This window comes from Canis lupus, chromosome 25 (genome assembly GCF_003254725.2).
Source record: "Canis lupus dingo isolate Sandy chromosome 25, ASM325472v2, whole genome shotgun sequence".
In the NCBI taxonomy this organism is placed as follows: domain Eukaryota; kingdom Metazoa; phylum Chordata; class Mammalia; order Carnivora; family Canidae; genus Canis; species Canis lupus.
The window spans coordinates 30729265-30750924 of NC_064267.1; the positions used below are offsets into that span (position 1 = coordinate 30729265).

Consider the following 21660-nt stretch of genomic DNA (forward strand, 5'->3'; position numbering starts at 1 on the left):
GTGTGGTTCTATGGTTAGCCAGGAAAAATTGGTTCTGAGAGTGTGTCTCAAAGACTGATGTTCACTGGCTGAGAAGCAGATTTGAAAGACCTATCTGGCTGTGTGTAGGGACCAAGCTAGAAATAAAAGGCAGCTCTTTTCAGACTTGGCTCCAGCTAGTTAGCTGGTGAGGGGAAGGAAGGGTTGCATGCTTGCTTGTTGGGGGCTGGAGGACTGGGAGTCCCAAAGACCTTTGTTCTATTCTAACCTTGCAGAGCTAAGCAATTTGGGGTTGCTTTTCTTGCTGATAACACTATTTCCCTTATCTACCATAGAACAGATTTTTTTAACAATTTATTTTTTATTTTTTTTAAGATTTATTTATTTATTTATTCATGAGAGACAGAGACAGAGAGAGAGGCAGAGACACAGGCAGAGGGAGAAGCAGGCTCCACGCAGAGAGCCCGACGTGGGACTCAATCCCCGAACTCCAGGATCACACCCTGGGCTGAAGGCAGGCGCTAAACCACTGAACCACCCAGGGATCCCCCGTAGAACAGATCTTAATAGAAAGTTTGCTTTCATGGTAAAGAATTAATGAATATGAAATTGAACAATAATATATCTCTCTGGTAGATGCGATTTCTAAAGAACATACATTATATACATATTTGAGGATGAGATGTAAGAGTTACAGGGAACTATAGTCCAGCTCTACTCTACCTTACTCTACCTGAGGGGACTGAATCCCAGGGAAAGCAAGCGACTTGGTTACTGAACTAGAGTGAACCCAGATTTTCTGTGTCCTTATCCACCACACTGCTTCTACAATCTAAAATTCAGTTTATGGATGAGCAAGCCATTTTTGTATATATTTTAAAAATAATAATAAAGTCAAATGAAATGATATTCAAGTCTAATCAAATGTGAAAGCTGTGGGTACTTCCCCTAGAGATGTAGGAGGTATTGTGTATAAGAGAAAAGGAAATCTAAATATTAGGTCTTTAAAGAAATAGTGCTCCCTGACCTTTCATGAGCACTCCTCCAAGGCATTAAAGGGTGTGATAAAAGGGCCTCCCAAACATTTCCCTTGGGAAAAAAAACGATATTAATAAACTTTTGTTTAGGGGAGAGAATTCCAATACATACTACCCGTCAAAGTTTTCTCTTTGTTACTAGGTTTAAGGGTAGTAATACTACCCGGTAGGAACTTTACCTAGTAAATACTTTAAGAACAGTGTATTTTGTCTAAATCAGTTACGATGAAAGAAGATGAAGAAGGAGGTGGGAATCAAAGTGAAGAAAATTCTAGTATTTTCCCAATATTCCAAAATGCATATGGCTTTATTCAATTGCAAGGTAAACAGAATATGGAATTCACCGGAAAAAATCGTAAATAAAACTGGTGATGTCAGCTTTTCATATGTCAATTACTCATGAATCAAAGAAAATTAAAAGAGAAGCAACAGAAATAACATTCCTTTTAAAAAAATATGTTTTCGGACAGCCATGGTGGCCCAGGGGTTTAGCACCGCCTTCCGCCCAGGGTGTGATCCTGGAGACCCGGAATCCAGTCCCATGTTGGGCTCCATGCATGGAGCCTGCTTCTCCCTATGCCTGTGTCTGCCTCTCTCTGTCTCTCTCTCTCTCTGTCATGAATAAATAAATAAATCTTTAAAAATATTTTTTTTCTTATAAAAACTCAAAGAGAATTTGTGGCACTTTACCAACCCTAAACCATGTTAAGAAACTACAGCAAGACTACAATACTTTTTAAATCCATTTGTCCAAAGAAATGAGAGATGGATCATATTTGACAAAGTGTAGATATGCTCACTTTATCTTCCTGGAATCACAATTTTATTACAATCAGATTTATTAAACGTTATCTGATTTCCCTCTCCTCTTAAAACATCTGCAAATAATATAATTTACCTGCGTCTTTGGCATAACAACATGCTCTTCTTGAGTTTAACAGATCCCAGGCCAAGTGTTAATTGAATAAAGCTGTTCAAAAGGAACTTTGGGGTCATTTCTTTGAACACACCATACACGCAACAATATTTGCCCGGCAAGTGTCAATTTTCTTTATTTTAAAAAATCGTATCATGTAAAGGAGTTATTTTCTATAAATAAAAGCCATCCACCCCCCCCCACCCACACACACACACACATCTTTATAAAGTAAAGCGAGAACTCAATCCACTCAAGACAAGGGGGAGGGGAAAAATTGCGGCCGTGCTCCTTCGGCCTGTTGCCGCAGAGTAATACGGTAAACAGCGGATCACCGTACTCGCTGGGGCTCCTGCCTGTGTGACGTCAGCGGGAGCTGGCTGCAAAGTTCCTTGCCATTCTTTGCTGATGTCGAGGAGCCGAATATTTAAAGGGTGAATGTGGAGTTACTGGTTGGCGCTTTTTTTTTTTCTTGTCCCATTTCACCCTTTATTTTAAATTCTGCAGGTAAAGCGACAGTGAGCTGGGAGCTTAAAGACATCTGTGGTGGAGGGGTGAGTCAGCGGGTGCAGAACTCAGAACTGGTTCCTCGGTGAGACGGTCGCCTCCTCCCCCAGAGACGAGGCGTCAGGGCTGCTCGTGGGACCGAACCCCGTCGGCTCCCCGCTGCAGGTGAGTGCGCCAGTCTCCCTCGCCAAGGGCTAAGCTGGAACCCGCAGCTTCCCCTAAACGCCCCCCACCCACCCCTGCATTTTCCACCCGCTGTGATACCAGCATTCCCACCCCACCCTGTTTCCCTTATATATTCTAGGAAGTTACCCCCTAGTTAACAAGGGGGTTTTCCAGCCGGTGTTACCGCCCCGAGGTAGAGGAAAGAGGCTTTCCGCAGTTGCTGACTTTTGTACCACCTGTGAGCCTCAAACTTGTGATTTTTCGCGATGGCCTTTGCCCCTAGGGTCCCCGCCTCAGGGCCCGCCCCCAGCCAGAGTGCTTTAGAAGGCCAGATGGGTCCCCCCCCCCCCCCTCCTGGCATTCCTGCCCGAGTGCCTGCGGTCGGCTCGCAGCCGTGGAAATCTAAGTTTCTCGCACAGACAGTGGCCCCCGGCCCAGAAAACCGAGGCGCCCCCTCTCGTCTTGATCTTTGAGCCCACCAAGTCCGCAGTGACCTGCGCCTGCAAAGCCCCTTCTGCAGGGTACCGCTTGCCCCCCTCGTCCCCCCAGCACCACTTCGCCTGCACCCGCGCAGCCCGGCCGGGTGTGGCTCGAGGCTCCAGCCCTCCGGCACCGCGGAGCTTGCGGCTTGAAAGGGGCTCCCGGACCGACCTCGGCGGCGTTCAGCCCTCGGGCCCCGCCGGGCTTTGCTCGGGACCCGGCTCTCCCGCCCGCTCGCGGGTCCACAGGCCGGCGCGCGCCGCGCACCCAAGTGTGAATTCCTCCCGCGTGAACGAGCGCGTGGCACCGGCGGGCCTGCGGTCCCCGAGTCGCTGCGGTTCCCTCTCCCAGGCCGCCCCCTCCAGGTGGCTGCGAAGCAACCTGTTCAAACGGCAGCCGGGTGGATCCTCCAGTTTCCACCGGCTCGCCTGTGCGCGACACACACGCACACACACGCACGCACACCAGCCGCAGTCCCGCCTAGCGAGCTTCGCGGGGTTTAATTTCGCCGTGCGGCCGCTCGTAACTGGCCTCTGCAGCTCGGGGTTGTTTGCATGGGATCTCGCAGCCGGGCGGAGGCGGCGCGGGCCGCGCGCCAGGGCAGGTTCCCAGCGGCGGGGGCAGGGCGCGCGGTGCCCTCGCGCGCAGCCAGGGCCGCGGTGCTGCAGGGACGCCGCTCCGGGACCGCAGAGCCCGCGGGGCCCCCAGCCGCCGCCCGCCGCCCGTCGAGCCGCCTTGGCCTCGCTCCCCCCGCCCCCCACCGCGGGCGCCTGCCGCACACCCCGCCTTTCTCTTTGCGCTCTTCCAGGAGGACGCGGGCAAGCAGCGCCCTGCAGCCGCCCGGGGCTCGGCCGGCGTTTCCTACCCGCTCCCCCCGGCCTGCGCGCCGGGAAGCTGGATCCAACCGCGCGCCCGTCACGCCGTGGGTCCCTGCAGGCGGGGAGGAGCGCCCGGGTGCCAGCGGCCCCGGTCTCTGAGAGTCGACGGCAGACGGGTACTTGACTGTGGTTTCGCCGGCGAGACTGTTGAGTTCCAGAGTGCGTGCGGGATGCCCGGTCTCCTAAGCTGGACGGATCCGACGGTAGGCAAGAGCGGGCTGCTGTAATTCTGCGACTGCGGTTTGCAACGTGCCTCCTGGAGCTTCGCGCCAAGCCTCGGGGAGGGAGGGAGTCGCGGCCCGGGGCCGGCGCAGCGGGCGGGTGGGGTCCGCGGCAGCCCCGCGCGCCCCTGGCCATGTCGCCTCCACTGCCCTGCCCCTTTGCGTGGCCTTCTGCGGGTTTGCAGGGCAGGCCCGGGTTGCTTCCCACCCGCGCGCGCTCTCTCCCCCCCAGCTAGCCCCAGCCGGCCAGGCTCCCCAGAGCCGAGACCTTCTGACTCCGCTCCCTCGCTTCCGCCTCCGCCCTCGCTCGGGGGGTGGCTCTCGAGAGCCGGACCTCGCCGGCCCCGGCTGGGACCATGGTGTTTCTCTCTGGAAATGCCTCCGACAGTTCCAACTGCACCCACCCGCCGGCACCGGTGAACATATCCAAGGCCATTCTGCTCGGGGTGATCTTGGGGGGCCTCATCATTTTTGGTGTGCTGGGCAACATCCTGGTGATCCTCTCCGTGGCCTGCCACCGGCATCTGCACTCGGTCACTCACTACTACATCGTCAACCTGGCGGTGGCCGACCTCCTGCTCACCTCCACCGTGCTGCCCTTCTCGGCTATCTTCGAGATCCTGGGCTACTGGGCCTTTGGCAGGGTCTTCTGCAATATCTGGGCGGCGGTGGACGTCCTGTGCTGCACCGCGTCCATCATGGGACTCTGCATCATCTCCATCGACCGCTACATAGGTGTGAGCTACCCGCTGCGCTACCCCACCATCGTCACCCAGAAGAGGGGTCTCATGGCTCTGCTCTGTGTCTGGGCGCTGTCCCTCGTCATCTCCATCGGGCCTCTCTTTGGCTGGAGGCAGCCGGCCCCCGAGGACGAGACCATCTGTCAGATCACCGAGGAGCCGGGCTACGTGCTCTTCTCGGCGCTGGGCTCCTTCTACGTGCCACTGACCATCATCCTGGTCATGTACTGCCGGGTCTACGTGGTGGCCAAGAGGGAGAGCAGGGGCCTCAAGTCTGGCCTCAAGACTGACAAGTCGGACTCGGAGCAGGTGACGCTCCGCATCCATCGGAAGAACGCCCCAGTAGGAGGCACCGGGGTGTCCAGCGCCAAGAACAAGACGCACTTCTCGGTGAGGCTCCTCAAGTTCTCCCGGGAGAAGAAAGCGGCCAAAACGCTGGGCATCGTGGTCGGCTGCTTCGTCCTCTGCTGGCTGCCTTTTTTCTTAGTGATGCCCATTGGTAAGTAAGTCTTTTAAACACCTGGCCTCGGTATTTTAGAGATCTGCATCCTGTTGCCCTCTGCTACCCCAGACTCACGTCGGGAAGGCGGTGGGGGGCAGAAAAGGGATGTGCGTTTCAAACAGCCGAAACCCGGGCCCGGCGGGGTAGGGGGTAGTTGGGAAATGAATGCTCCCTTGTGGAAAAGTGAATTTTAGTTCCCTTTCTTCTCCAGCTCTCATTTACATGATTATGTCCTGGGGCACTTTTTCAACTACGGTAAAGTGGCTTCTAACAGATTGCAGATTAATTGGTCTCCTTAATAAGAACGTCAGCTTTTCTTAATGCCTCTAAGCACGTGTTTAATTTAAATAGATGCCTCTTCCTTGGAGTCTCAGAGTCTCCACCACACACTCAGGCAGAGGCTTGTAGAATGCCACTTTCACCTCTGCTGCTATGGACTTGCAAATCCTCTTGGCCTAAAAATAAGCACCATACTTATTCTGAACAAATGTGTAATTTTGTTATTAGATTAGATTATCCCTAAGGGTTAGTCATAATGCTCTGCTTATGTTCTATATCTGTGTTAATTTTATTTTCTGAATTCAGTATGGAAGAAAGTGTGGCCAGCCACGGACAAGAAGAAATAAAAAAAAGGATGGTTTTGTGTCCAAACGAATTTAAGCTTTAAAGAATTCGACATAATGTTTCCAATAAGTAAATTCGTTCCCCCTTTATTATTTTAATAGTTTTAAAACAAACAGGATTCTCATCCAGGATCATTCTGGGAGTTGCAGATGACACTGTTTGAAAATAATACAGTAATGTTACAGATCCAATTTTTGCAAATGCTAAATTAGCTATTGTCAAAACCAATTAGCTCATTGTAAGTATCCTCTGTGCTGATCCACTTGGAATAGCCAACTATCTCTGAAAGGCCTTCATGAGATCCCAAAATGGTTGTTTGCTATTTTTAGTTTGTGAGCTCAAATATAGACCCACACACACTGGTTATCCACTAACTCTAGTAAACAAAAAAAAATATGATAAAAATTAATAGAAGTTCGTTTCTGGCACTCTAGAGCCAAATGTAAGTGGCACGTATTTAAATTACTTGAATTTGCAACTCTCTGTAATAATAGCCGCTATTAGTTTTTGAGGGCCAACTCAAAAACTGCATTTGTCCAGGCTCTTTATTTTGTACATCCTCTCAACAACTCAGTGAGGAATGCATTATTATTATTCTGAAATCACAAGTGGGGGGAAGAGATTCTTGAGGTCCTAGAGTTTCACAAGTCCCATAGCCACCAGCCACATGTGGCAATTTAATTCGAAATAAAATTAAAGAAAATTAATATTTGGTTCTGTAGTCCCACTAGCCAAAGTTCAGGTGCTCAATAGCCACACATGGCCAGTGGCTACTGTTTGGGACAGCAGAGGTATTGAACATTTGCATCGTTGCAGAAATTTCTATCTGACAGGGCGGCTTGAGAGACCTTCAGAGTCTACTAGCTGGCTTTCCCTTGTGCCTGCCCATCATTCTTGCTCTGTTCCTGGAAGTACATCACAGTTTTGAATTAATTTACATAACACTCTACCTGAGCCACTGCTTCCCTGCTTTTCTGCATCCTATCTCTTACTTCCTCCCAAAATTTATTCATGCATCCACGGGCTCATCCAGTGCATATCGGGCCCTTGTTCTAAACACATAGTTTGAACAAGGCAGCAAACTCCATGCCAGTAAAACGTTTGCATTCTTTTAGTGGAGATCGACAAACAAATAAATATATCTTAAGAAGGCAAGGATTACTAAGCACTATTTTAAAAAGTAAACAGGATAAGAGGATCAAGATGAGTAGGGTGACGAGGCACATGGTCAGAGGAATCCTCTCTGAAGAGGTGGTATTTGAGCAGAGGCCTAACTGAAGTGAGGAGCAAAGCTTGCCAAGTCTGGGAGGGTCTTTTGGGCAGAGAACGGCAAATACAGAGATGGGAAAGAGCCTGACCTGGTCAAGGCAGAGCAAAGAGGCCACAGTGGCTGAACTACAGATGAACGCGTGGGCAGACAAGGTCAAACCAGGGTAGCAGAGACAGACTCGGTCAGAGTAATGTGGATCTTTTTTGGTCCAAGTAGAATTTGCATATTATTCCAATCCTGATGGAAAACTATCCAATAAGACAGGTTTTATCAGGGAGTGGCTGGTTTTATATATATGTATTTTAAGATTTTATTTATTTATTCATGAGAGACAGAGAGAGGCAGAGACATAGGCAGAGGGAGAAGTAGGCTCCCTGCGGGGAGCCCGATTGGGGACTCAGTTCCAGGACCTGGGATCATGCCCTGAGCTGAAGGCAGACACTTGACCAATGAGCCACCCAGGTGCCCCTGGTTTCATATTTTTAAAGGATCACTCTGGTTGCAGGGTGGAGAGTAGGTTGTTTGGGTGTATGACTGTGAAAGCAGCGAGACCAGTTGGCAGACAGAGAAGCCAAGAGTGGGAAGGTCGTGATGCCTAGCACTCAGGTGAAACAGGTGGGGGTGGTGAGAAGTGATCACGCTCAGCACTTATTTCAAAGGTGTTGCTGACAAGTTTGGACATAAGGTATGAGAAAAAAGAGAGGAATTAAAGATAGCTTCCAATCTGGGGCCTAAGCACCAGGGTAAACAGTAATGCATTTGGCTGAAACTAGGGAAACTAGAGAATGATGGTGATGTAAGTAGCTGGCAGGAGTGGAAAGCACAAGTGTTGATTTTGTGTAGCCACTCTGAGTAGTATCTATTCAACATCTAAGGGGAAGAGTGCCTAGGTGGCTCAAATGGTTAAGCATCTGACTTTGGCTCAGGTTGTGATCTTAGCGTCCTGGGATCAATCCCTGCGTCAGGCTCTGTTCAATAGAGAGTCTACTTCTTCTCCCTCTGTGCTTTCTCTCTCTTTCACTCTTTCTCTCAAATAAATAAAAATTAAAAATCATTTTTAACAAAACCCATCTAAGTAGAGATGCCAACTGGCAGTTAGATACATGAGTTTGGAGTTGCGAGGGGCAGCGGAGCTACCATGTAAGCTGTGGACACTTCAACATATTTAAACCCACAGAAGTGCACAGATCTACAAGGAAGGACATTTGGAGAGAAAAGAGAGATAAGACTGAGCCCTGGGGCCTTCTGGTATTTGAGGGCTGGGAAGAGGAGGAGAACCAACCAGCAGAAGAAGTTGAGAAGGAGCATCCAGGGAAGTAGGAAGAAAACCAGGAGGCTGTATTGTTCCCAAAGCCAAATGGAAATGTTTAAAGAAGGCAGGAGTATTCAGCTGTGTCACAGGCAGCTGCTCAGCCAAGGCTGGGAATCAGCATTTTACTTGGCCATGTGGAGGTCCTTGGTGATAGGAGGAGGTCCGTTGGGGATAATAGCCTCAGTGACATGGTGGAGACAAAAGCCTGACTGTGTGCTTCTTAAAATGAAAGATGAAGATGTGAGAACAGTGAAAAGAGAAGACACAACTCTTGGGGAAGCTTCTCGTAGACAATAGAACAGGGAAATAGGGTGTAGACCGAAGGATCTAGAGAGAGTTTCCAAAGGTAGGAGATAGGATATTATGTTTATATTCTGATGGAACAAAGGAATAGAGGTGCTGATGGTATAGGTGAGGGAGGAGGTGGGATTCAGAGCCCAAGTGGAGTGTTGGGAAGTGAGGGAGAAGCCAGGGTAGTAGAGTCCTAGAAAGTCCTTAAGGACAGATTTGAGATTTATAGATATAAGTTGAAAGTAAGACCAGTCAGGAAGGTTTTGTGTTACTTTCTAATAGCGAAGACGCTGAGGATTATGGGGAATGTTGCTGATGATTGACCATACCTATGAACCACAGCAAAGACAGGCATTTATGCAGGGACATAAACTAGAACAGACGAGGAGTCATAAAGAGTCAGATGGTGGACAAAGGGGAACTCTGGTCTAACCATGGCCTATCTCTTGGATCTGCTCTCCTGGGGAATTAGTAACATTGAGGTGAAATATTATGGTGGCAGGAAGTTGTGGTCAGACAGGAACACCCAGATCACTGGGCTTCCTTTAAATCCTAACAATGGGGGTGCAACAGCAGGAATATTGAGAACTTAAAGTGGGCAGTCCAACCATGCTGCTCAGTAGGCAAAAGGTCCCTAAACCTAGCAGGATCTGTGGTCCACAGTTTCTTGATGCCACCAAATGAGCAAGAGCCGATTTCTTCTAGGATTTATTGACTGTATAAGAAGTGCCAGGCACTGATTTAGAACAAAAAGATGAATAAAGCACATTCCCTGCCCTCAAGGGCATCACAATCGAATTAAGGAAACAAATTAGGAACAATTATGACAAGTCTATGAAGTGGTATTAGAGGCGCTAAGGAATATAACAGTTAACTGTGTCTGGAGGTCACTATGGAAACTTCTAGAAGTACCACTGTTGACTGAGCAGGGACTTGAAGCCTGCACTACTTCTGCTGGGCCGTCAGTGAGATATTGTTTGTTGTTAGTAACTGTCTTAAGTACATCTTTCATGCCAAATGGGAATAGAAGAATAAATGGCATATAAATATACCATTAATAATTATGTTATACACAATGGACACAAGCTTTCAAGTATGACAAGTACTGTCTTGGGAAGAAGAGATTATCAATCTGAGCAAGACTGTCAAAGAACAGCCGGATTAGAAACTAAGGCAGGCAGGGATGTGTGTGGTATACAAAGCTGAGAAGCAAAGTGCCCACATGTGTGCGAACCGGCCCAGGATAGCCAGATGAGAGGGCTCCTCACAGCCTCCAAACTTCCCTCCTTCCTAGCTCCTGCCATCAGGGCCAGGCTGATTGTTGGACTGAAGTGTGATTGCTGGTGGAAATCTGACTTGCTCACTCTCAAGTCTTAGTGTTGCTGGTCTTGTTTTCTTTTTGCATCTTCAATGTTTGGTTGAAATTCAGAACCCCTTGTAAGGGGATGTGGTGTCATGTTTGAGGATCTTATCTCATTTATACCTCAGAGTGAACTGTTTTTCTTCTTTTTAAATATTTTATTTATTCATGAGAGACACAGAGAGAGAGAGGCAGAGACATAAGCAGAGGGAGAAGCAATTTTATACCTCATAACTGCAGGGAGCCTGATGCGGGACTCGATCCCAGGACCCCAGGATCACGACCTGAGCCAAAGGCAGTTACTCAACCACTGAGCCACCCAAGCGCGCCCCAGAGTAAATGTTTTTAAAAGCCAGGTTTTGATCATGGAGATGAAGAGGAAGGGTACAAAGGTGTTTGCTTCAGCGTGTGAAAGGAGGAAGTGTGAAAAATGTGTCTTGGGGGGAAACTCCAGCACCTAACACTGTGGACGTCATCTTTACTTATTTCATTCCTGCCAGTTCCAGAGTCATTGTTGTGCTGGGTTCAAAGAGTGGTGGCCTGAGATTGAAAGCTAGGCTTTCTTTTTCATAAAATAGGACATGTTATACAGGTCAACTGCCTAGCACAATGCCTAGCAGAGAGTAAATGGCCATAAATGTGAATTTTATCCACGCATGTGGGTCTTACAGACCATTACTGACATAGGTGACACAAGGATGTTGCTATGAGGGGTAGGTGCCCCGGGAGATCTGAGAAACAGCTTCAGAAAGAAAGGGATGAAGGGGAATGTCTACTGCACGCACAATTGTGTGTCTGAAATCTAGTTCTCTGATTTAAATACAAAACAGGCATTATTATTGGACTTAGACATTGCTGAGTCAAAGGAGGCAGTATTGGGCTGAGCTGTGGCTCCTGTGGACATAGAATATTTGATATTTATGTTAAAATAAATAGCAGACCGTGCGGTGGTGAGGTTGGAGAATGTGTTTTAAAATGGGATGTTTGAGGGAAAGCAGAGCTGGCAAGGGTAGAAGCAGTGAGGCAAAGAATGGTTCGTGTATTCAGCAAAATCTCGTTGCACACCTACTATGTGCCAGGCAGCTAGAGACTCGCTGGAAATAAAGACAAGGAAAAAAATGTCTACCCTAATGCAGCTGAAAAGCTGCACAGTGGAATGCACAGCGAAGTTTCAAATGGTGGTGTGTGAGACACAGCAAGGAAGAAGAGCAAGTGCCTGATGTATAAATGACATATAGCGACCCTAACTCTTATGGATGCCCAAGACAACCAGACATTGGGTTGATTTGCTACAGGCACAAAGGGATCAGGCCTCCGATTCTAAATGGAGAAGGTTGACCTCTTTAGAGATAATGATGTGAAGAGAATCTAAGAGCCATTATGATTTTAAGATAGGAGGCCAGTTTCTCAATTACTCTGTACTGCAAACCATCCCAAAATATAGTGGCCTGAAGAAACAATCATTTTATACCTCGTAACTCTGTAGGTCAGGGATGAGTCAAGACCCAGCACATCTGATCATTGGGGCTGGCTCGCAGAATTTGTGGCTTCTCTTCTTCCAGTGGTGTAGACCAGCTTTTTTTTTTTTTTTTTAAGATTTATTTACTTATTTTAGAAAGAATAAGATAGAGTGAGAGCATGAGCATGAGTGAGGAGAGGGATCAAGGGAGACAGAAAGGGAGACAAAATCTCCAGCAGACTCCCTGCAGAGTGCAGAGTCCGACGCGGTGCTTGATCCCACGACCCTGAGATCGTCGTATGACCTGAACCAAAACCAAGAGTCAGACACTTAACTGACTGAGCCACCCAGATGCCCCTAGGCCAGCTTTCCCTCAGCATGGCAGTGTTCTCCATGAAAGCCAGGGCAGACCCTGCCGGGCCTTTGAAGAGCTAGGCCCAGACCTGACTGGCCCAGTGTCACTGCTGTCTCATTCTGCAGTGAACGCAAGTCACAAGATCCACATAGGTGCAAGGGGAAGGACATAGATTCACGTCCTGATGGGCAAGTGGCAGGTGCACAGTGGGTGAGAGGATTACTCTGACCACCTTGCAGCACGTCTACCTCACAAGCATATCAAATAATATTTCTCTTTCATCTACTAGTTATTTATTGAGAACTTCTGATATGCTGGGCTTTATGCAATACACTAAGTAAAAAGAATCTGGGTCCTTGCCTTCCTGCAGGTTTCTAATCTCTTTGGACAGAAAGAGATTAATCAGATAATGTCTGATTAAAAAAATCCAAACTGGGGTGGCCCAGTCAGTTAAGCATCTTCCTTCAACTCGGGTCATGTTCCCGGGTTCTGGGATCGAGCCCCGCATCGGGCTCCCTTGCTCTGCCGGAAGTCTGCTTCTCCCTCTGCCTGCTGCTCCCCCTGCTTGTGCTCTCTCACTCACTCTCTCACTCACTCTCTCAAATAAATAAATAAAATATGTTTTTAAAAAATCCAAACTCTGTATAATGAAGAGGATGTGGGTGGTACCTTGAAAACATATACTGTGGATAAGAGTGTCCCTGAGCAGAGAGAGCAGAAAAGGCTTGCTGCAGAGGAGGGCTTGACCTTCGAACCAAGATGTGCAGAATGGGGAGATGTTCGGTGGCTAAAAGGGTGAGAGGGAGAACAGAATGGGCAAGGACTCTGACAAGGTTGGCTTGGTGTCCATGAAGATTTTCCAGATGGCTGGTGTGGCCAGAAGTGAAAGTCTGTGAGATAACTGGTAACAAATGAAGCCAGAGAGAGCGGAGCCAGACCAAATTAGCTCATAGAGCCATCTTATGAGTTTTTGATCAGGAACAAGGGTGACATGACCAAGCCTATATTTCAAACTGTCGGAGGCTTAGAGGAAAGAGGACTCAAGACAGGCCAGTGGGAGATCTTTACACAGGACAGGAGGGAGATGTCCGGCTGAGTATGATGCTTCTCACCTGCGGTTGCGAATACTTATTTCCGTGAACTGCTACATAGTTCTGGAATGCCTCTTTGTCATTGCCTCCAGAGCCGAGTTATGAGAAAACCTTTCTCTGATCACAAATAGTATAACCAGACTTGGCTTTAAATTAATTCTGGCTCTTTCCACAAGACAAAACTGTCAATGAAGATTTACTGTCATATTCAAAAGAATGTGCTGCAGGCTCAGGAAACATCTAGAATGAGTTCCAAAAATGCTTTGAACAATAGCCGACTCTCAAATGAGGCTACAGACAGGCAAGTCATTACTTTGAAGGAGACAACACTTAAGGACGAAGGCATAGCTGTGTTTTGTTGTCTCATGGTTTCAGGCTCGGATGGAAGGACCGATCTTCCTTGTCTCGCAAGTTCACTGTATTTTAGCGCTTTTTGTTTTGCCAACTGGACACTTGCCTAGTGGCTTCTCATTTTTAAATTGCATTATTTCTTTGCTCTTTGAAAAATTTCCCCCGTATTCTTATTAGTCATTTGCATTTCGACTTTTGTAATGTGAAATTGCTTGTCTGTGCATTTTGACCGCTTTTTATAAGCCCTTTTATTTTTATTTCTTTTCTATTTGTAAGCTCATTTTATACATTGAAGATATTAATCACTTATTTATAGTATATCCTGGGTTGCCAGTTTTTTTTCTCATGCTATATTCAGATATTGCTGAGAAAATGTAGCTTCTTTATTTTCCAAAAACCGATGTGATCTTTTTCATGAACTCCATGGAAATACACACACACACACACACACACACACACACACACACTTTTAGGCAAATCCGGTAAGCTCAGCCTGATCCAATCATGTAAGCTGCGTCTCTATATATTTAGCCTCTTTAGAGTAACGCAAACCTTTCAGATTTACTGCAAAGTTGTTGACCGGGTCCAGGAGCTCACATGATCTCTTGGGCATGTGGATAGGAAATTGGGACCCTTGGCTGACCCCTGAGTGTGACTTTTAGCGCCCCATATTGAGGAGGTTGGGATAGTCTAGTGACTCAACATTAGTCCCCAGCCCATGCTCTTGTCCCCTGATGAGTCTGAGGCTGTTCCTTGTGGCCCGTCGTCCCACCTGATGACCCAATGGGACTTCAGAGCCTCAAGGTATGTCTGTGAGTCCATTCATTCCTGGTAGGGGAGATAACGGCTCTTTTGCCATTGGTCAAGGAGACACTTTGTCCTTAGAGCCCCAGTGATCACCTCTTGCTCCTGAGCTAAAATCCTCAGCAATGTTTTATCCCATCTCAAGGCATGGAGAGCCCCATGGGTTCCATCCACACCACACCACACCACACCCCACACAGAATACCATACCAGACTACCCCACACCACACACATCATACAACACCACACTACACACACGACACCTACCACACCACACTACACCACACCACACACACCACGCATACCACACAGGCAGGTTGGCTGGATTCACTCTCTGCCCAGCCATGCTGGCTGTAACTTTCATGGGTGTGATAGATGTCATGTGCCATCTCCCAGATACCCAGAATGGAGAGTGGGAAAAATCGCCTTCACTCCCACCTTTATCTTAAATGCCTTGGGGTCCTTGTTAAGAGGGAAGCTCAGAACAAACACCCAGGTGCCTCTTTCCATTACCTCCTCCCCCATTTCCCCCCACAGTCCCTACCTATAGAGGGTAGACGGGGAAGACTTTCCCTTCCTCTTTCTGGCTAAATGGGACACTCCCCTGAATCATGTCCTCCTCCCTCCCAAGGTGGCATCCACCTTCAGTGGAATGGCACATGGATCGCAGAGACAGAGAGGCTTACTAAAAAGGAAAGAAAGATGAGGGGTATTTAACAATATTATATTTACTGTGCATATTTAGCAATTATGCTTCCCATTGGAATTTTTTGCATTTTATTGTTTTGTGGTTTTTACAAATATATGGGCATTTAACATTTTTATGTAGCCACATATTTTAATCTATTTCTTTACAAATTGTACCTTCCCAGGGATGCTTGGAAAGATCTTCCCCAATGCCAGTCAGATAACCTGTTTTTTCCCCAGTTCTTTTAGAGCAGCATTTGTAACCTATCTGTATTTTGGTAGGTGATTTTGAAATCTGTATCGATTTTGAAATGGTTAGCCAGGTATTCTTTTTTTTAGCCAGATTATCTTAAAAGATTTAGTGAACAATCAATCTATCTTTTCCTGTCTTACTTGGAAAACTACCTTTGTTATGTTAAAAAGAATCTTGGGACTCCCACTTCTGTTCCATAATTTATGTCTCTCCGCTCTAGGATTGGGTGCCACACTATTTTTTTCATTTTAAAATTTTTGTTCTTTTTTATCGTAGTATAGTTGACATATAATATAATATTTATATATAATATTTATGTAATATATAATATTTATAACAACTATATTTATTGTATTTGTATGTATGATAGAATAATGTATAATAATAGAATATATTATGTACATTAATATAATAAATATTATATATAGTTCAGATATACATCATAGTAATTTGACAGTTTTATACATTATTTTAATTACTGTGGTTTTATAATACATTTTAGCATTTTCTGGTTTAAGGACCCTGGATGAAAATTCCTTCTCAAAATTATCTTGTCCGTCCTTGCACACTCATTTTTCCAGAAAAACCCTGTCCCCTGCTCACCCCACACCATACCTAAATCCTGTCACATGTTAATCATAAATTTTTAGGATTTATAGATTAATTTGAAAAGAGACATCTTTATCATGCCGAGTTTTCCTGTTGAGATATGTGATATGTTGCTCCATTCATTTCCCTAACTACTTTTGAACTATTGTTTACACTTTACTTTTCATCACAGTTATTAACATGTCCTGGGGCAGCCCCGGTGGCTCAGCAGTTTAGCGCTGCCTTGGGACCAGCGTGGGATCCTGGAGACCTGGGATCGAGTCCCACGTCAAGCTCCCTGCATGGAGCCTGCTTCTCCCTCTGCCTGTGTCTCTGCCTCTCTCTCTCTCTCTCTCTCTCTCTCTATGTCTCTCATGAATAAATAAATAAAATCTTAAAAAAAAAGAAAAACATGTCCTGAAAAACTATTATGATAGTGGATTTGGGAAATGCTGCTTTGGTATTTCAGCATTAGATATGGCACTCATTATTGGTTTTAGATCAACACACTTCATCGTATCAAGGCAGTATCTTTCTATAGTTCATAGAAGCATCTTATCAAAACTGAATTTTTAATTTTCTCAGATGCTTCTTTTTTGATACCCATCACTATCAACTTTTTTCTTTGACACTGATCTGATAAATTTTATTTCACAATATTAACCTATCCATGTATTCTTGGATTAAATTCTATCTTGATCAGTGGCATTTTTCTTTTTTATTCTACTGCATTATACTAAATGTCTTATTTCTGGACTGTATCGATATTTCTATGTGAAGTGAATGTATTGTTTTATTTTATTGTGCTGTTTTTGTCACATTTTGGTATCAAGCTTATGTTAACATCATAAAGCTAACTGTGACACTTTTCATTTTTTTCTACAATCTGTAACAGTTTAAATAGCCTAAGAATTATGTGTTCTTTGAAGGTTTGAAAGAACTTGCCCATAAAACGTTTAGGCACAGCTCCTTTTATGGATGCAATTCTGAGACTAGTTTCTATTTCTTCCATGGATAGTGATCTATTCTGATTGTCAGATTTGATAATCTTTGTTTTCTTATTTTCCATTTCCCTTCTCATTGAGGCTTAACATTTTCACATAGAATTCTACAGGAAATTCTTTAATTTTTAATTTCTATTCTACCTTTCTCATTTCCCACATCATGCGCTTATGTTTTCTTCTTTTTGTCTTCACTGAGATATCCTGAGAGATTGCCTGTCTTATTTGTTTTTTCAAGGAAAAAACATGTCCTGGATGTATTGATTCAGGATGTATCAATGTCCTGGATGTATTGATCATATTAATCTGTTTTTCCAGTGCAATAATTTAAACTTTAGAAGTTTCTTTCTTTCACTTTTTCTAATTATATTTTGCTCTTTTTTTTTATTACCTTGCACAGAATATCTGCTTCAGGTATTTTGATTCTTATTTAAGATTCAAGACAGTCAAAGCTGTACATTTTCTTTCAAGCAAACTTGAGCTCCTTGCCCTATATTTTGCTAAGCAGTGCTCTCATTTAGTTGCTGTCTTTCCTCTTTTAAAAAAAAATTAAATTTTTATTTAAATTCAAGTTGCCAACATACAGTATGACACACAGTGCTCGTTTCATCACATGCCCTCTTTAATGACCATCATGCAGTTACCCTATCCCTCCACCTGCTTCTCCTTCTGCAACCTTTTGTTTGTTTCCCAGAGTTAGGAGTCTCTTATGGTTTGTTTTTCCCCTTTTAATATTCCCTTTGTCCTATGTAGACAGAAGAGGATTCATTGGGGTGTTCTTATTGTTTGTTAATTTGAAAATAATCGATGTTTTAAATCCCCTACTTTAAAAAATCAATTTAAGTATTACTACATTGTGGTCAGAAAATATGAAACTAAGTAATTTCTAGCTTATGGAATTTATTGAGGGTATCTTTTATGACAATATATGACCAGTAATTAGACATTTAATAGAATTCATATTTAATAGGTATATGTTAACTAAACTTTAATACTGGCATTTTTAAGATCTTCCCAATTCACTCTTCTTTATCCATCATCTACTTTCTTTGTCAAATACTGAGAGAGGTATGGTTAAATCCTCCCACAGCTACCGTAGGAAGAATAATTCTCCAATTATTCTTTTATTTTTAATAAAGTTGCTTTATATATGTTGACGCAGTTGCTTGATACCTAAAAGACTGAGTCAGTATCTTCATTAAAGATAGATTTTTTGTTCTATTTATTTTTCCTTGATATGCACATTTTAAAAATTAATACTGTAATCTTTTTTTAAGATTTTATTTGTTTATTCATGAGAGACACAGAGAGAGAGTCAAGCAGAGACACAGGCAGAGGGAGAAGCAGGCTCCATGCAGGAAGCCTGATGTGGGACTCGATCCCGGGACTATGGGATCACGCCCTGAGCTGAAGACAGATGCTCAACCACTGAGCCACCCAGGTGTCCCAATACTGTAATCTTTAATGTGTTTTGTTTGCCAATGTACCTTGGCCTGAATTTTTACGTACCAGCTTGTGTATCTTGCATCACATAGATTTTTTTTTATACTGTATGCATCTGATCTGGGTATTTGTCTCTTAGTAGGGATTTGACTAATTTCCAGCAATTGTAACAGATATATTTGGCTTGATGTTTGTCCTCCTGCTTTATGCTTTCTGGCTTTATGCTTGCTTCCTTTTCTTTGTTTCTGTCTCTTGCAGATTGGACCATTTATTTTCTTTGCCTTTTAATTCTGTAATGTTTTAGAAAGGTTGTCTCCTATTATTATTTCTAAGAGAAATTATCTTCGAGCTTTTCTTTTTTCTTTTTTGGTTTTTGTTTTGTTTAGTTTTGTTTAGAGCTTTTGAAAAGTGTTTTTTTAACCTTCAATTCTTTCTTACCACAACTTCTATCAGTCACCTTTGCTTATGTAAGGGAAGAAGTTTAGCATACTTGGATTTTCTTTTCTTCCTGAAAATCACATCTGTGGGTTAATAAAATTTTGCATTTTAAATTTAGATTATTGCTATTAAATGATTATATTATCTACCCTGTTTTTGCGTCTTTCTATAATTTAGTTTAGTAATACTAATTGCCCTCTTATTATATACTGTGATTTACTTACTCATGAGGTCAGGATTTTGCTTTGTCTACCCTGTGGAACAAGGGCCAGCAAACTATGGTCTGTTTTCGTAAATAAAGTTTTATTAGAACACATCCATGCCCATTACTTACAAATCATCCATGCCTGCTTCCATGCTACTGTGGCTAACTTAAGGAGTTGCTGCAAAGACTGCATGGCTCACAAGGTTTAAAATATCTACTATTATACTAAAGAAGAGTATACACCAAATAAAATTTTACCAGTGAAGACAAAAGCAAAACACATTTTCTAAGCTTTTACAAGCCTGAGCCTAAACACATGAACAACTTCTCCTGAGTATAGAACTTGAATTGATATATATTCTTTTTCTTTCAAATGCTGTCATTACTCCCTTGTTTCTTGGTATTTAGAACTATATAAATGACTCGAGGTCAACTTGTTTTTTGTTGAGTATTCTCTTTGATTATGTATAAATTTTTTAGCCATGATGCCAATAGAATTTTTTTCCCAAATTAAAAAAAATGTCTCCTGGAAATTTCTGTTTTGTGGACAGTGTTCACTGCTATTACCTGGAACCCACTGTGTGTTTTTTGGTCCTGAATTTACAGATAGCTTCTTCAGTGCTCACTTTCTCTGCTACACTCTTTCCCTTGAAATTCATTTTAGCTATATTTTGGATCTTCTGTATCGTCCTCCTTTTCCTTTTGCTTTTTCCCTGTCATATTAGTCATCTTCTGTCTTCCTCTGGCTTCCACTCAAGTTTCTCACATTTGTGTTCCATTTTACCTAGTTAGCCTTGGTATGCAAGTCTTCCCCATGTTCTCTCTGCTCCATTCCATCTTATTGGCATGTTGCTCTCTGGTCATTCTTGCTTATATTCATTTTTTAAAAATTATTTATGAGAGACACAGAGAGAGGCAGAAACATAGGCAGAGGGAGAAACAGGCTCCCTGCAAGAAGCCTGATATAGGACTCGATCCCAGGACCCCGAGATCACGATCTGAGCCAAGGGCAGATACTCAACCACTGAGCCACCCAGGTGTCCCACCAATATTCATTTTTAAGCCTAGTAGCTCCTTATGTCTCATTTCAATACAGCGTAGAGATTTTCTATCTTGTCTACTGAACAGCTGAATCTTTTCATGTGAACAGTAATCCTTCTCTTTGTTCAATCTCATTAAGGATGACCTGGTAAAATATGAAGTGGGCCCTGGGTGGAACTGAGTGGGTTCCTGTGCCAATCTTTCAGACTCAGATTAAGGGGGAAGGAAAAGAATTGTCTTTGTCGTAGTTTAAGTTTGCCAGGGTACAGACCTTTCTATCCATAGGGAGCAAAGAAGGTGATAGAAAGAATAGGTTTTGGTTTTATGCAGTGGTTTGTTTGTCTTGTTTGCTTGGCACAGGGGGTGTGGTGGCCTCTCTTCCAGGTGGCATGACTGGCCTTCTGGGATCCATGTCCCTGAGAGCCTCTCTTTACTTCCCTGCCGACCTTGCCTGGGAAAAGTGAGAAACTTCCCACCCTGTGTGAATCTCAGCATTGTTCTCGTCTCAGATGCTTGAGTATAGTTGAGATTTGTCTTTGAAAAGCTACCCCTGAGTCTGCCTGTGTCTCCAGAATCATTATTCAAGCCCCTGGGGGGCGTCACTGTGCAGCAACTGGGAGACATCTTCCGTTTACCCCCTTCCCTTGAGATAAACTGAGGACTTATCAGTCCTTCATTCAGGCTGCTTTTGACCAACCTGAAGTTTCCAGAAATTTCTCAGAGGTTCTGGCTCATAGGTATTGCCCTTCCTTCATGTCTTTCAGCAGTGCTATAAAATATCATCTATGTGTATTCTTTTAAATTTACTAGGAACTTAAGAGATGAGGGAGTTCAGCTTGGTCTTGACGTCACCCCCTCAGCTCAGGTACCTCTCATGTTGATATCAAAATGTGAAGCAGATATGAGAATAACCTGACATGTGACCATTTCCTTTGGCACCATGGAAGCATGTGGTTCCAGACAAGGAAGGTAGAGGAAGATAACTCTGGGGCTGCACAGTAGTGGCTGTGCCTTCTCTGGTGGCTCTGACCATATGAGGTTTAGATGGATCCAAGTGAAGCGTTAACAAGTCTCTTCTTAGAAAATAAAATGAAGTAGTTTACATAGCAGTTTACAGGATACTGTAATATCTTGTCTTAAACAACAGTTGTCTTAAACAACAAACAGTTATTTCTTATGGTTTTAGAAGCTGAGAAGTTCAAGATCAGGGTACAGCATGGTTGGGGGCTTGGCCCTTCTCCTGGTTCATAGCCAGCCAGGGTCTCACTGTGTCCTCACGTGGCAGGGAGGGGACAAGCTCTGGTCCCTTCATCTCCTCACAAGGGCACTAATCCCATCATGGGGGCCCCATCCTCATGGCTTCACCTATCCCAAATCACTTCCCCAAGGTCCCATCTCATAAACTTCCACATTACAGTTAACACTTCAGCATATGACTTTGGAGGAAGACACAAACATCCAGCCCATAGCAGTGGTGCTTATTTGCCACTTACTGCATCAATTTAATTCCCAGAACAAGCCTGTAAGGTAGCAGTTGTGTACTCAGGTAGAGGAGCAGAAACTGAGGCACAATGGAAGTGGAGTGACATCTTACAGGAGCTGTTTGGCTGCCTTCCCTGAAAGAGAGGAGAGTGGTCTGGCCATGAATGAAGTGAGAGTCTG

General features: G+C 44.5%; 1 protein-coding gene across 9 annotated transcripts in view; it reads left to right on the plus strand.

Annotated features, from left to right (window-relative positions):
- Window positions 1–2322: 2322 nt before the first annotated feature.
- ADRA1A (adrenoceptor alpha 1A) overlaps window positions 2323–21660 on the plus strand; it is a 119667-nt gene continuing 100329 nt past the window's right edge. For 4 of the 9 annotated variants that reach the window (XR_004818625.2, XR_003142456.3, XM_049101197.1 and 1 more), the window contains exons 1-2: window positions 2323–2604; window positions 3893–5422. Coding sequence is in view for 7 of the 9 variants with exons in the window: in XM_049101197.1 (XP_048957154.1) it covers window positions 4540–5422 (883 nt within the window). In the remaining 2 variants the exon portion in view is untranslated. The remainder of the gene's footprint in view (window positions 2605–3892; window positions 5423–21660) is intronic. The other 5 variants (XM_025463031.3, XM_025463032.3, XM_049101196.1 and 2 more) reach the window with 3 other exon arrangements.